The sequence below is a fragment of the Zootermopsis nevadensis genome, unplaced genomic scaffold, assembly GCF_977971745.1.
Source record: "Zootermopsis nevadensis isolate Lab colony 2312 unplaced genomic scaffold, Znev_1.0 Znev_ptg000024l, whole genome shotgun sequence".
Lineage (NCBI taxonomy): Eukaryota > Metazoa > Arthropoda > Insecta > Blattodea > Termopsidae > Zootermopsis > Zootermopsis nevadensis.
In genome coordinates, this window is record NW_028259156.1 from 15,207,289 (window position 1) to 15,222,431 (window position 15,143).

Below are 15,143 nucleotides of genomic sequence, written 5' to 3' on the forward strand. Positions count from 1 at the left end.
TAATTTTCGTCCAATATAGAATAGATGTGTCGTGAAGGTACATGGGGTGGAGTACCTTTACTCTACATATTCTTAATTTTGGATCTAGAATAATGTGAGTGGTTAGCTTCGCCCTCCATTCGAATTTTCCCGGGAAAATGCTACGTCAGTAATTTGTCATGAGACTGAGTGACCCTTACATCCGGCGTGGATGTGGCAGGAAGGAGGTTGAAACAGGCCACGAATCAAATCGTTTATCCAGCTCGAAACCAGAACATCGATATTTTACCCTTTGAAGCTGAAATTTATCTAAATAATATTTAAGAATTTAGTCAGTCCCACAAAGAAAACACAACACTCCATCATTACGAAATTCATCTGCTTAGTGTTATTTAACGAAATAATCGCTTTTTGCTGTAAAAGTCATACGAAACACATAAATATTAGGATTACAGACGTTAGTTTCCTTCATCCTGCATGTTTAAAACAAGTAAATATTAACACAGAATTACAAAGGGCATGTAGGCCTGTGTTTAATAAAGAATTAAGCTGAACTGTGGTGAATACCTTCTTATCGCAATGAACCACGTTACGGCGAAAAATGATTCCTTATTGTGCAACTGGCATCTTTGTGTGTCTGAACATGAAGGCCATTGAGATTTACATAACTGAAATTTGCCTGCAGGCTGCTATTCTGTGTGTATTTGTGAGGCTACACCGTCTCACCCTTTTATTCCAATGATACATATTGTTTATCGATTTAATATCCAATAATGTAATTTCACGTCATAACTGTAACTCCCACATCTGAATCAAAGAATGAATTATGTTCGTGTTTTAAGGTTATGGTTGCCAATATTCTTAAAAAGAAGCACTGGCTTGTGTCGGCTGTGAGCATCCCGCCTTGTCAAAATTGTTTGTGCAACGCAATATGTTGAACGCATCGCTTCTGTTTTGTCTCAAGTTAACCGCGTGGTAGGATGGAGAGAACTGTCAAACAGACAGTGCAGCCATTGTGCGACAGCCTCTGCACGGCGGGTTGTCAAGCCACGAGGCGCAACCGCTTGACAAAGTGAAAGACGTCAGGATTGAAATTGATAAAGTAAAAGCAGAATTTATCCTGTTCCTTAGTAATATACCGTTAACAGCTCTGCAGATTTTAAAGTAGACGACCATGTTAAAAATGTTCAGTTTGATATCAGCTCAGATAAACGGGGTTTCAGTCCCGGTAGGAATAGAAAGTATTATTTTAGTCACCACTTGCAAACCGGCTCTGTCGTCCGTCCAGCTTACTGTCCAAGGGGTACTGAGTGTTTAATGCCTTAGGTCAGAGCGACAGGAACTTAAAACTCACATCTATGAATATTTGGGTCTTGAAGGACACGAATTGTCTTCATCTGAACTCTTTGCAGCCCAATGGCCCTACTTCATTTTCATTCATTGATTCACTCATTCACTCATTATGCGTCTTCTATAATTCTTGCTGTAAAATACGACTATTTCCTTAAACATCATTAACCAGTTTAGCCTTGTAATGGTGAAGTGTTTTCTTTGCGGTACACACTGAATTCTTAAAAATTATTCAGACTGTCTTCGGCTTCAAAGGGTGAAGACTCTTTGAAACATAAATAAATATTTATTTTATAGATATATCCCTCCAAACAGCTCAAAGAATTATAATTCATTGACAAATATCCGCCATTAATAAAAAATAATCAAATGCCATCTAATTAGACTGGACGTATAATAAAATATAAGTTACATATTTTGCTCCCGAACAGCCTTACAACTGTAACATTTTGTTTACGAATATTTCAGTCATTACCCCTTCTTCCAAAAGCTCTCAGTATTTTAAAACTCTGCAAGGACCTAACCTAACTTGTATCTTAAAAAACATGATACGCTCAACTCGCCCTTTACACAGATGATAAATAAACGTTGCCAACTGCTTGTGGGTTGCGGGGGGAGGGGGAGTAAATGGCTACAGCCTGCGCACTCCTTCGAACGTTCTCATCCTATATACGTTACATAAGATTAATATATAAATTTTTATATGGATGGTGGAAAGTGCAAAAATACTTCTTTCGTAAGAATTCCGTTAGAATGTACTAGGAATGTAGTTCGCTTAATTCTGATACAAAAATTTCACCCTTCTTCATATATTTCGTAAACAGTGCTACTGCGTTCTATTTCAGGAACCTCTGTTCTATTATTTTTATATCTGCATGATAATTGTAATATTAGTTAATAATTAATACCTTAATTATGAAGGAGAAAGTAAGAAAACATACATATTTTAATTCAGAAGTCGGCAGCCTGCTGCCCGCAGACCGCATTTAGTCCTCGAAACCTTTATATTCGGCCCATAACGTGATTTGGAAATTAGCCGGGGCGACTACAATATTATTCACCAGAAATGTGTGTTCTTGAAGTTACAGGAACATAGTTCCGCTTACTATTCACCACATAAGTAGTTATTCTACGTCCGTCGTCGAAGATATGAGCAGCCACTGCGTTCCGCGGTGGCCGACCCCTGCATTAACCCATTACATGAAAAACTCAGATTTCAGGTTATCACGGCGGCTAGTATGAAGATGGCTATCTTCTGGGTTCTTGCACCGCGTAATCTGGTATAATTTTACCGACGAATTGCCCTGATGAGAGGCTCAAGCACGTCTGAAACGTCGGTAAACTCCTACCAGACTACGTGGCACAACAACCTAGAAGATAACGATCTGCATTATTATTTTCAGGTTCCTATGTAAATAAACCTTTGTAGAACGTGTTTCAATTAAAATCTTAAATGGTAATACATAAGTTATAACTAACCGAACGTAATATCATAAGATCTGTATCGACTATTATATGGCTGGGTCGAGTGGAAGTTACCAGCAGCGCCACATATATTGCGCGACTGGCCATCTTGTTTGTAATCGTTTGTTGTACTTACCCTGACTCTTGCCTCCGTGAGATTGGTCCACATTGCGATCTCTTCGCGTGTGCTCATGTCAGGATAGCGGTTCCTGGCGAACGTCGCCTCCAGTTCTTGCAGCTGCTGAGACGTGAAGTGTGTTCGCTGTCGCCGTTGTCGTTTGTTCTTCTTGTCGTTCTTACTGTCTTCACCGCCTCCGTTGTCCGCTGAGTCAGCGCCTGCCTCAGTCTTCACCGTACCACCCACGATGGGTTCCACTGCCAACACGCGCCCTCCTGGAAACAAGAAAACCAATTCAATTATTTCAGTGTTCCCCCAGTAAAGTGCCCAAGTCGCCAAGGATATGCCATATTTCAGGCGATTAAACGTTGTCTTCTAATTCCGGAGGCTACTGTTCAGTCCCAGGACAGCCCCATGTGAGATTTGTAATGGCAGAGTCGTACTGGTAGTGATTATTTTACGCGTATGTCCTTTTTATTCCGTCACCACCATTCCAGTAACGCTCCACACGCTTCTATCATCATCACCGTCATAAGAGGTCAGTGTATTAGGCCCACATAAGGCCATAGTGCCAACAAACTCAAACTTATCTAATTTGTAAATAATAAAATAGTCACCAAATAATTCCATGGTACGAGATGCGACTTGAGCAGTTGAGTATTAGAGAGCTCCTAAAAGGATTACCTGTTTTCAAAGAACCCGAATTTTCAGTCCCGCTCATAAACTTCTGTAATCGGACTTAAAATAAGAGATTAAGTCAGAAATGGATTCGAATCTGATATTACAACCTGCCTTGATTTTATAAACTTAATCGTTACCGTTAATCTAATTTGTCCAAAATCCTTTAATTTTGTTGCCTAAGTTTCACGGGGACTTTGGCGCCTTTTCGTTAATTGTGTCCTTCAGCTAAAAATCTACTTTGGCTGTCATTTTACGTACGTCCGTTACTCACTGTCATTAAATTAACCAATGTAATTTATAAATAATAATTTTGTAAACCCTATGTAGACCTAGTCGTGTTTCTTAAAGAAAGACTATATAAATTTGTTTCTGTTGTAAAATTAAAAGCTGGTAAGTGAGAGATGGGTGTGTCCATCTAGTTTTAGTGGGACCTCGGATCGCATTAATATAAGAACGACCTTAATTCATTGTTGGAAGGAACTGCTTTGCAAAAGTGGCCTGAGATGACGAATGAAAAAATAAACTAAGATGAAATTTCTTGTCTTGACCATCTAAGTGACTATCAGCTTCTTAAGGACTCCACCCCGCAAAGCAAGTTCCTTGTTCATCTGAGTAAACTATAAATTTATTACTCAGTCATTCAGTTTAAAACAAGATTTTACCCTTTGGTGGTATGTCAGATCAAGTTCAAAAGACAAATATGCTAATTGAATACAAATTTTCTTGGATATTATCCATCGTCTAGTAAATGTTTACTAGACGATGGATAATATCCAAGAAAATTTTTATTCAATTGACTCTTCACCATCGTCAAGAAGTTTTAGATTTGATATACAAATATACTAATTATACTGCCGAGTGTTCCTGATACTGCTGGCAAAATGAACTTTGTCTGTCAAACTAAAACTCTCTTACTGTCTTCCTCTCCTTCCTGTAGTTCCATTTGCTTGGAGTAAACGGACCCAGACCGAGTAATAACACTGCTACAGAAGTTAACGAGGTGAACACAGATAATCTTGGGGTTGTGGATCTATTTCTAAACGACCCCATTGTCCCTGAACGAGAGGCGATGGTTTCCAGGATAAATGACATTACCATTAACAATACAGGGCTGTACTGGAAGGGTTGACAGTTGGGTCAACATCTGGCCTAACATAACCTGCCATTTCGCGTTTCTTATTAGACGTCGGTTTGGTCCATGTGTTGAAAGAGCTTAGATTGATCACAGTAGATAGGACAATGCTTGTTAGCAGGCGGGACGGATTGCTCCGAATGGATGAACACTGTTCAGAACTGGGACTCCGCCGAGGATTTACTGAAATACTTTTGACTATAACGTATTTCGTAATCTTCTGTTTCTCCAGTCCCTTGAATCCGAAGCTAGCCTAAATAATATTTAAGAATTCAGTCCATACCGCAAAGAAAAAACAACACTTTACCATTACAAAGATTATCTGGTTAACGCTGTTTAAGAAATTGTAGGCTGTTTACAGCGAAAATCGTATAACAGCCACAAATACAGAATGCAGCGTCTCTGATTATTAAAGCCGGTGGTTTATAGTTAAGCGGAAGGTAGTAAAAGATTTCTTCTAAGTGGAGGCAGAAATATTGGTATTCGGTGCGTGGCCTCAGAGGCCTATCATCTTGCCCTTTCTAATTTCTATATAGTTCCTTAAATGAAAAAGTATAGATACAAGGAAACATTTAAAATTTTCAGTCCGTGTTGTATGCTATGCCTTAAAATTATGTATACCAGTATAAATGCTTTAAAATCACAAATAGATTGGCCGGACGAGTAGCATGCGAAGAAGAAGTGTATAAAATTTGGTTGGAAAACTAAAAGGGAATATACTTTCTGAAGGCTAGGCATATACAAAGCTCGTAGTACAAGTTTACATCGCAGAAGCGCTGAGTGAAAGTACCAATTGGACTGAGATGGCTAGGAATATGGTCCAGTGAACACGGTAGATTTTCGTGTCCCAGAGTAGCAGGGAATTTGATTGACTGAACGCTATAGGCTTGTAAAATAACATAAAGAAATTAAATTATAAGATATGGTACGGAAATAAGGAAATTTTATAGGGAATAGCCGCTTGTAATCCAGTATGTGTTGACGTGTGAACCCTTGGCATTTCTCATGAGATCGTCTCGCTCCTACGCTCCTGCACAATGAGAATAGGGTCCCAGCGTCCGTAGGTCTACGCTAGGTCGCTGCTGGTTTTTTCAGGATTGTCTTATCTTTCTTTGGAAACTGATTGGCGTTTAATATCTGTTCTCCCGCGGAGTGATACGCACAGGAACTGCCGCTTGCAGAGAGACCGCCTGTCAGTTGCCTGAAGACGAGGTAAGATTGATCGGGCGGTAACATCACAGAACTGATAACCTGTGATAGCATATGCTTGTTGCTGCTGCTGCGTGGTAAGATTAAAACCTCGCATCTCACTTCGTAAAAGGTGTTACGGCTAATCACGTGTTTTTTATGGTAACAAATGTTTCTGTGTGGCCACCTAAAGGCAAAGTTCAATCTCATGGACAGACAATGAAGAAGGGATAGATTCTTATCTTATTAAACGACGTTTGTCAACATAAGATTATGTAATTTCATGGCCATATGATGCGATGATGGTTGTGGTTAATAGATTCTTAGGTTATTTAGCGAGTCTGTACTGAAAACGAAAAATGCAGAGTCGAATGACGAAGGTCAGATGATAATGTAACTGAAAGTGTGGATGGATTTGATGGCGGGATGTTTCAAGGTCGTGACACTAAGAGTGAACAAAGATGCAAGAGTCAATTGAATAAAAATTTACTTGGATATTATCCATCGTCTAGTAAATATAAAACGTAAAACGACGTTTCGGAGATGGGACTCTATCTCCGTCTTCAGGTTCCTACACAGTTGGACCCACTAGATAGAGCTAATCCCTATCTCCGGAGATAGGGATTTTATATTTACTAGACAATGGATAATATCCAAGTAAATTTTTATTCAATTGACTCTTCACCATCGTCAAGAAGTTTTAGATTTGATAAAGATGCAAGAAGTTGACATTGCTTCACGAAACTTTATATTAACTTAGCGATAGAAATGAATGATAATGACGAAGCTTCAGTAGAAATCGAGGATTTATGCTTCACCGTTTTTAAACATTAGTCTATAGCCTTAACAACTGTGAAGGCAATGCTACCAACAAATTAAAGTTGACACTGTCAAAGCGGTAGAAACATTACGAGTTATGAAGAGGTGAATTTCACTAAACATTACGGATAACGTTATTAAAATTTTTAATCCCAGTGATAACTATATGCACCACCTACTTTAATAATTAATAACTTATTTTTTATTATTGGGTCTTGTATGATTCTTAATGTAAAGAGATTATTTTCTTAAACAGCATTAAAAACCTGATCTTTGCAATGGTTTTGTTGTGTTTTCTTAGCGGTACGGACTGAATTCTTAATTATTATTTAGACGAATTTTGGCTTCAGAGGGATAAAGTTCAATCTCCAAAACAGGTTTTTGGCTTCTTAGTTTGTTGACAGTGGGCATGCAGAATTGCAATGGACGCGTTTGAAAAACTTGCAGGGGCCTGCTCCAGATTGGTACACGTTAAGTATTTTTCCTCTCCTAGCGATAATATTATAAAGTGACAGTGACAATAAGACGCTAAACTACGAAACTAATATTCACTATCGTGCTTTGTACAGATTTCATGTATCCCATGGTGACATATTTTTTCATAATAAATTCTTGCTTAGTGCTTGAAGACTCCTGATGTTTGTGTGCGTGACTATAAAATTAACAAAATTCTTGTTGAACTGATATGATACCTTTCTACAGTTGTTCACTTCTGATAGGCTGTATCTTAATTAAATGATAAGGGCTTATCTGAAAGGTATTGTGAAACCAATGTCTAAAGTATTTCAAACGAATGTAGGCTTCGCAACCAGTTAAAAAAAATGTTATGATGCCGAATTAGCTTCATTCTTGTTAAGGAAACCTGAAATTAAATTGCGAAATCTAGTATTGATGGAGAGTTAGTCTGTATAAAGTGTTACTTAGTCGAGAACTCGATGCTTCTCTCCTGTCACCTTAACTGTGTTTAATTTAATAGGCCCATATGCATGCATGTATGGGTGGCCAGTGGCCTGCCATGTTTCGCCCTGCCTACACCGGAATCAGCATGCTTGTCCCTCAAGTAATCTGTACCTGTAAACCTGTTACCATATCTTCTTGGAATAAAATGATCTGTGATATAATTTTGTTTTGTATGTTAATGCAATGTTTTACTAGAACCGCTGTAAAAATCTTAATGGATACACCCTAGTGCAGAGGTTCCCAAAGTGTGGGGCGCGAGTAGTTTTCTGGGGGGGGGGGGTGTTGATTGTATGAAAAACTTTTTTAACGAAATATGGAGAAACATTTTTAACATCCTTCGCTTGATTGAGGCAGTTCAGCAGTAGCAGCCATCAAAACAAAGTATCGTTCTACGATGAACCTTGAAAACGACCTTAGAGCGGTCATTTTAAAACTTCAACCTCGGTATGATAAGTTATGTTCACAGAAGCAACCACATCCATCCCACTAATCCAGGTATGAAGCGTATATCTTATTACAGTTTTTTAAATTAAATGCATTGAATAATATATAATAAATTATAAAAAAATGTATACTCATAGCTAAATTTTATGTCAAATCTGTTTGATTGCACTTGTTCTGGAAGGGGGGCGTGAAATTTATGAAATGTTTTAAGGGGGGCGCAAGGTATAAAAGTTTGGGAACCTCTGTCCTAGCGTAATAATTGTTTATTAGTTTATTAATATTATTTTTGTCACTAAATTTTTTAATTTTTTTATTCTTTGAGTTTGTCTGAGTGTAATAGTCCCTTCATTGAGTGCATATGTGAAGACACGATTTTGTGCTTTTATCGAATTAGTAGCATTTGTGAATTTTGTTGGATCTTAAACATTCATTCGAAATAAAATTTTCCACGCTTTATTATTATTATTTGGTATTATATTTAAAAGAGTATACTGTGTAATGCACCGTATAACTGTTAACTATTAAAGGAATACAGAAAAGACCTTTTCAAAACATCCCTTGGAAGAAAACGTACAGTTAAAAAGGCTGCTATACACTCTCACATCGTTCTAAAATTACTTCTTGTGTACCGTGTTACACGAAAGATAATTCCACACGTTATTTTGTTCCACTTTGCGTCAATGATAAGGAGGCTTTGAGCTGATCGTGTTTCAAAATTTTTGTTGATAATTTTGTGTGTTACTTGCGAAAATATCTTTTGCTGTGCCGAATTCATATTACATGGCAAGTAGACACGGTGGGGATATGTATTGGTTAATTGACTATCCAAGTACATTTCTTTTCAGTCATTCTCTAGGAACATAAAATTTTCTTTTAAAAATAATTTTCAGTTTTATGGATTTTATGCCTTCATCTAGTGAACATCAAGATTACTGCGTTTTACAAAGTACAGGGTCCATTCTCATACTACACTATTCGCCCAGTTTAATACTTCCATACGTACCTCTGAGCGAGTTTAAGTGGTGAGAAATATATCCAAATTATCTGTCATAAATAATGAAATAATTATAAAATGAATAGTGAAAACTTCGTCCTTTAGTTGTACACATCTACTAGCTTGTTATTAATTTAAGTGGCGTGAAAAGTTTCTAAGTAGTTTGTTAAAGATTTATGAACAGAAGTGTTAGTTGTAGTTATGTAAGCGATACTGGGATTTGTCCCATGTTGGCAGCCTAAGTTAAACGGGATTAGCGTAGAGAAGTTTCTTTGAGCCCGAGACTATAAATACAGCGTTAGCTGGTAGAAGACAGCTTCTTCGCTCACAGTCTTTCGTTCATGTCTTTAAGAGCTTCAGACTACGTGCCAAATGTATCATACGATAATTTTGCCTTAGTATGGAATAAATATGTCTGTCAACTGTAATTCTGTTAGTGGTACTTAGTTAAGCATCAGGGACAACTATCCTTTTACCAGCGTAACATCTTTGTTGGTTATAACATTGAAACATTAAAGTTAAAAGTAATTAGAACTGATTGAAAAGAATCCTCATATAATCAATTTGCTTTTATATATAAATTAAATTATCCCGAAATTTAGATTTCTGATATTTTGTTACATTACTTTAGCATGTATCTTTTATGCATTTCTTTAGAAAATATCTATTCGATATCACAGGCTGCTGGTGTAGAATTGAAAATTTTCTGGAAACACCCTGAATGATTGAGTTGGAGTGGGGGGGGGGTTCACATGAGGAACTACGTCAGACAAGTGGTTATTCTCATCCCGGTCGAGCTGTCCGTCGACCGCAGTTGGAGCACCAAATCCGGATCGTGATCTTGTCAAAGAACGAGAATGTAATTTTCATTCCACCGTTCGAAGGGTCCAGAGGGAAAAGGCTTAGGGAGATACCTCTTCAAACATGAGCGTCGGAACGATTTTCTGTGTGTTTTATATCTGAAGTAATAGGAAATTAGATTGTGTTTGGGTGCGAAGTACTGCCATCAGGGTGGGAGCAGAGAATTGTATATTACTCAAAGATCCCTGATCCATAAAAAATTCTTATTTTTTCTTGGTGACTTTGGAATGGAATCTGTGCATGTAATCTATCAGTACCGATCAATTTTAAATACTTGACTATAACCGACGCAAAATAAAAAAGAAATTACCGTAAAGTTAAGAAGAATGACATTTCTAAACATTCATATTAGAGATACACGTCTACCATTTTGTTAATTTATGTAATGATTATTTCTATCAAAATTTCGCCAATTAACCTGTTATTGACTGATATTTAGTAGACGTATATGTATGCGGGAGTTACACAAATTAATAAAAGAAAGTTCGATCATGTTCATCCTTTAAAACGTTAAGAGATCGGGCGGTTTCGAAGCTTGTTAGCTTTAACTGTTGTTGTACTGATTCTGAAGGCTTCTTTATGTCCTAAAATGCATTTCTCTAAAGCCTGAATAGAGCGTCTCTGTACTTCATAAGTCCGCCGTGGAAGATGAGCTCTCTGTAAACCGTCTTAGTTTTGAAAGGGGGAATCTGGTATCTGTTAAAATGGCGTTGCAACGTGCAGAATTCTTAAGATATGTGACAGTATTTGAGGGAAATAAATTAATTACATTCGGCACGAAAAATCAATAAGATACTTTTATTTTATTTATTTTTTGTTATGAGCTGCTTCAAAATCAAATTTAATTTAGCCCTAAAATTATGCACGAATAGAGGATGAAGAAAACGATTAAAACGGGCATTGGATGGTAGAATTTTTACACAATAGGCCTTTCTTTTACAAACGTTCATTGACTGTTTAAGACCCAGCGGTAATTATATGTACCACCTGTTGTAACAACCAGTAACACTGCTTTGTGCCCACACAGCTAAATTGTGGATTTCATTCGATTCTCAGAAGACACAACATTAATCAGTCTTTGTTTGCAATGGTGAAGTGCTGTGTTTTCTTTGCGGTATGGGCTGAATTTTTAATATTATTTAGAATAGGTTCGGCTTGAAAGGTTAAATACGAATACTGCACTACCTACATAACACACACCAGTGATTAATTTACTTTTTCTTAAGGAAATATGATTAACACTAGGATTACAATAGTCTGTTATTGATCAACACAGTCTTCATTTTAGTGGACAAGTAGCTTCAAGAACCTGTCTCATACTCAGGCTAACAAAGGTTAGGGCATCGTACCTTTCCTGTCCCGAGTTCTACTCCTGGAGGGGAATGTGAGCTGTGTGTGGTCCATAGCCGCGACGGCCATGGTGTGGGCATTGTCGCGGAAGTCACCGGTCTCCGCCCACACTGCGAACAGAAAGCGTCCAGTTGTCTCGCCGATATCAAACACAAGGCTTAAAGTTACCATGCACACACAGGATTACGAAGTAGAAATGGGAACATGCAGACTAGAGCCCATATGCACGGAGTGGGCGGTAGAATTCACGATAGGCAATAGGTGAAATTAAAAGAAAATCACTAGAATAAATAAGTAAATATACATATATTTAATAATAATAATCATGTAACGTTTTTAAGATTTATAAGAAAAGAAACTAAAATCTGTATCTACAAATGTGGCACAATGGTAAGACCTCTGAGTTCTTCTCAGTACTTCCACGCAAATGCTGATTCGATGTTATTTTACCATAAATCATTCGACGTTACATAAATCTTATTATTTGATACAGCATATTAAAATAACAGCATAAGACTCTGCTAAATGAGCTTGGAATTTTATTGCAAGGTTGGAAAACTGGCGTAAAAACTTCTAAAACGTGCAGTATTTTTCAAATTGTGAACATAATTGTGAGTCCCCCTGTGTTGTACCTGTACACCGTGTTACTGCTACAGTGTGTTTGCACTCTGTCCCACGCTGTAAACCGCTGTGTTGATTATTGCGATGTAAACATGTACGACTGGGGTGCCATGTTTGCTGAGGCAGAGTCCTATCTTGCTGCTAGGAGCACTTACCTGCTACATCAAGTACTATGGCGATCGACTGTCTGTTGTATCCCTTTTACACGCACACAAATTATGCATTGCCGTAAGTCACAGTGTAGGAGTGGACGGGTTTAACACTTACAACGCGAATTTGGTGATTTCTATTACAATATAGCACCATCTTCCTCTCCTAAATTGCTATGGCGTTGGAAAATATATAATTTCGTGGCTAAAGTACTGAAAGAAACAGTTACGCGTTAAATTTTTCAAGAGAGGTTTATTTTCGTCGGATACAATACTGCGTCGAAATGACGCAAATGAGAAATTGTGATACAGCAATGACATAGATCTAGTTGTAATTTATAAAGTACAGTCGGTTACTCAAGGCAGCGAACAATGTTACTCTGAAAATTTCTGTCTTCTGGGTTGTTGCGCCGTGTAGTCTGGTCGATGTTAACCAACGTTTCTGAGGTCATACTGCCTCCGTCATCAGGGAGATGAGTATGAAGATTTCTGTCTTCTGGGTTGTTGCGCCGTGTAGTAGGGTAGATGTTTACCAACGTTTCTGAGGTCATACTGCCTCCGTCATCAGGGAGATGAGTATGAAGATTTCTGTCTTCTGGGTTGTTGCGCCGTGTAGTAGGGTAGATGTTTACCAACGTTTCTGAGGTCATACTGCCTCCGTCATCAGGGAGATGAGTATGAAGATTTCTGTCTTCTGGGTTGTTGCGCCGTGTAGTAGGGTAGATGTTTACCAACGTTTCTGAGGTCATACTGCCTCCGTCATCAGGGAGATGAGTATGAAGATTTCTGTCTTCTGGGTTGTTGCGCTGTGTAGTCTGGTAGATGTTTACCAAAGTTTCAGAGGTCATACTGCCTCCGTCATCAGGGCGATGAGTATGAAGATTTCTGTCTTCTGGGTTGTTGCTCTGTGTAGTCTGGTCGATGTTTACCAACGTTTCAAAGGTCTTACTGCCTCCATCAGCAGGGCGATGAATATGAAAATTTCTGTCTTCTGGGTTGTTGCGCTGTGTAGTCTGGTAGATGTTTATCAACGTTTCAGAGGTCATACTGCCTCCATCATCAGGGCGATGAGTCTGAAGATTTCTGTCTTCTGGGTTGTTGCGCCGTGTAGTCTGGTCGATGTTTACCAACGTTTCTGAGGTGTTTACTGCCTCCGTCGTCAGGGCGCTGTGAAAACCTCAAGTCTTACAATCATACTCTATTCGTGTTCCTCCATCTTCAACAGCTGCTTCTTTATTTTCACTCTTCAGCTTGTGTTTTCTGTAAGACCTGATACGCAGATTACAATTTTGTTCTTCTGCTATCGAAACTTAAATACGTAGATTCATATGAGTTCACAGAGTGCCTTGTTGTGAACAGAACTCAGACATGTGTCGTACAAGAAGTGTCTCTGTACGGGACATGGTTCTGTCGAGTTTACAACTGTACCACATCAGATTTCGTGATCGTGTTTATGAGAGCTGCACATGACACTGACGTAATTTCATTCTAATTTGACCATCTTTCGACGTTGTAGCCAATTCTCTAACGTCACAATAGCAGTGATCCAACGTACTGTCATTATGTCAACTGCATTTTGTGTATACCCCATTGCATTCTACAGTAGAGACTGTGGGCATTCATTGTTACATGATAATCCCCTGACAGTCTTTCTTCTCGCAGTATCATGTATTATACATCAGACTGTTTTTGTCGGTTCGTTGTATCCAGCGGCATATTAATTATTTGTTAATATTCGTCGTGTCTCTTGTATTATTTACGCACCAACTTCACCTGTCATAAAATCGGGGCATGCCAAGTTTTATTATGGGCCCAGAAACCGAATTCTCTTTCGTAGTTTTTTTCAGTCCTTCCAGCAAAATCTAGGACCTTGAGATAGGCCACGACCATTTCACTACACTTCTTTTCTTCATTTATCTGATCAGGTACAGGCCTATTTACTTTTGAATATTGATTCCATAGAACCTGTGCGCTCGATACAGGATCATGTAATAATGTAGGTCCAGGAGTAAATAAGAATTTTTAATATATGCTAAAAATTAATTCTGTATAAAATCTCTTGATAAATTTCGCTCGCAACTAGGCCTATTGCCACGCTGATATTAAAATAATCTAGCTGCATGGAAGTCGTCCTTATTCTCTCGAGGAACAGCGTCTAGAAGGATAACGTAGGTAGGATATTCAGGATTTTTGGATTTATTGATTGTCTAGCAAAATATTTGACCTTCTTGTGGGCTGGTTATGTATAGCTGGAATGGGGAATATAAGAAAATCATACAGAATTTCGGTGGGGAAAACACTTTAAAAGTAATAGTAGTGTTAGTGGAATTCAATATTGTAGTTTTTATAATCTCGTGTTAAATGCATCAAAATTGTTAATTAGTAAACTAAAAAAAAACAGAAAACTTTTGTAGTTAAGACGATTTGTTGGCCTTTTCCGGCCTCAATCGTCGATGAGTATATTAAATAAAACGTAATATTTCTACCATTTCTTAATTCCCAGTGGCCTCATCTGCACAGTACCACGGCTGACACAGAAGCGTCTGATAATAATCCACGTAACGACAAATCTTTCGATATTTTTCTTACAGTGCGCACCGTTTAAAGTGCAAGTATTCCAGAAGAAAGGATTGTGACGTATTTTGCTTGATTAAAGCTGTTAATGTAATGGCAAAGTCGTCCCTGGTGTTTAACTAACACCCACAATGCTTTATGGTTGGGGAGGGGGGTGGAGGCATAGCTCGACACTACATGAGGGCATGACGTGTTTCCCACGAGGAAAGAGCCTTGGACCAATTCGATAGGAGGCTGGGTAAGCCGTGAGCTAGTTTGGACGTTATGGTAACGAGATTTTTATATTACATATGCCACTTAAAATGTTATCAATTAAGATACACAATTTCACTGAAAGAATCGGACAACGTGGATATGCTAAAAATAAATTTCTCCTTGTTTAGTGATCGTGAGGTTAGAAGGTCAAGTGTTGAACTAATTCCATGGGAACTCAAACAGTTGTTAGTACGTCTTCCTGTT

At 38.2% G+C, this 15,143-nt stretch overlaps 2 protein-coding genes across 5 annotated transcripts in view; one reads left to right on the plus strand and one right to left on the minus strand.

Annotated features, from left to right (window-relative positions):
* The window catches only part of Cyp4c3 (Cytochrome P450 4c3), a 162,726-nt gene that overhangs the window by 67,838 nt on the left and 79,745 nt on the right, over nucleotides 1–15,143 (plus strand). The gene's annotated exons all lie outside the window — the stretch shown is intronic.
* Ptx1 (pituitary homeobox homolog Ptx1) overlaps nucleotides 1–15,143 on the minus strand; it is a 65,736-nt gene that overhangs the window by 32,522 nt on the left and 18,071 nt on the right. For all 3 annotated transcript variants that reach the window (XM_022066334.2, XM_022066332.2, XM_022066333.2), the window contains exons 3-4: nucleotides 11,340–11,450; nucleotides 2,930–3,186 (exon numbers count right to left, since the gene is read on the minus strand). In XM_022066334.2, the coding sequence (XP_021922026.1) occupies nucleotides 2,930–3,186; nucleotides 11,340–11,450 (368 nt within the window). The remainder of the gene's footprint in view (nucleotides 1–2,929; nucleotides 3,187–11,339; nucleotides 11,451–15,143) is intronic.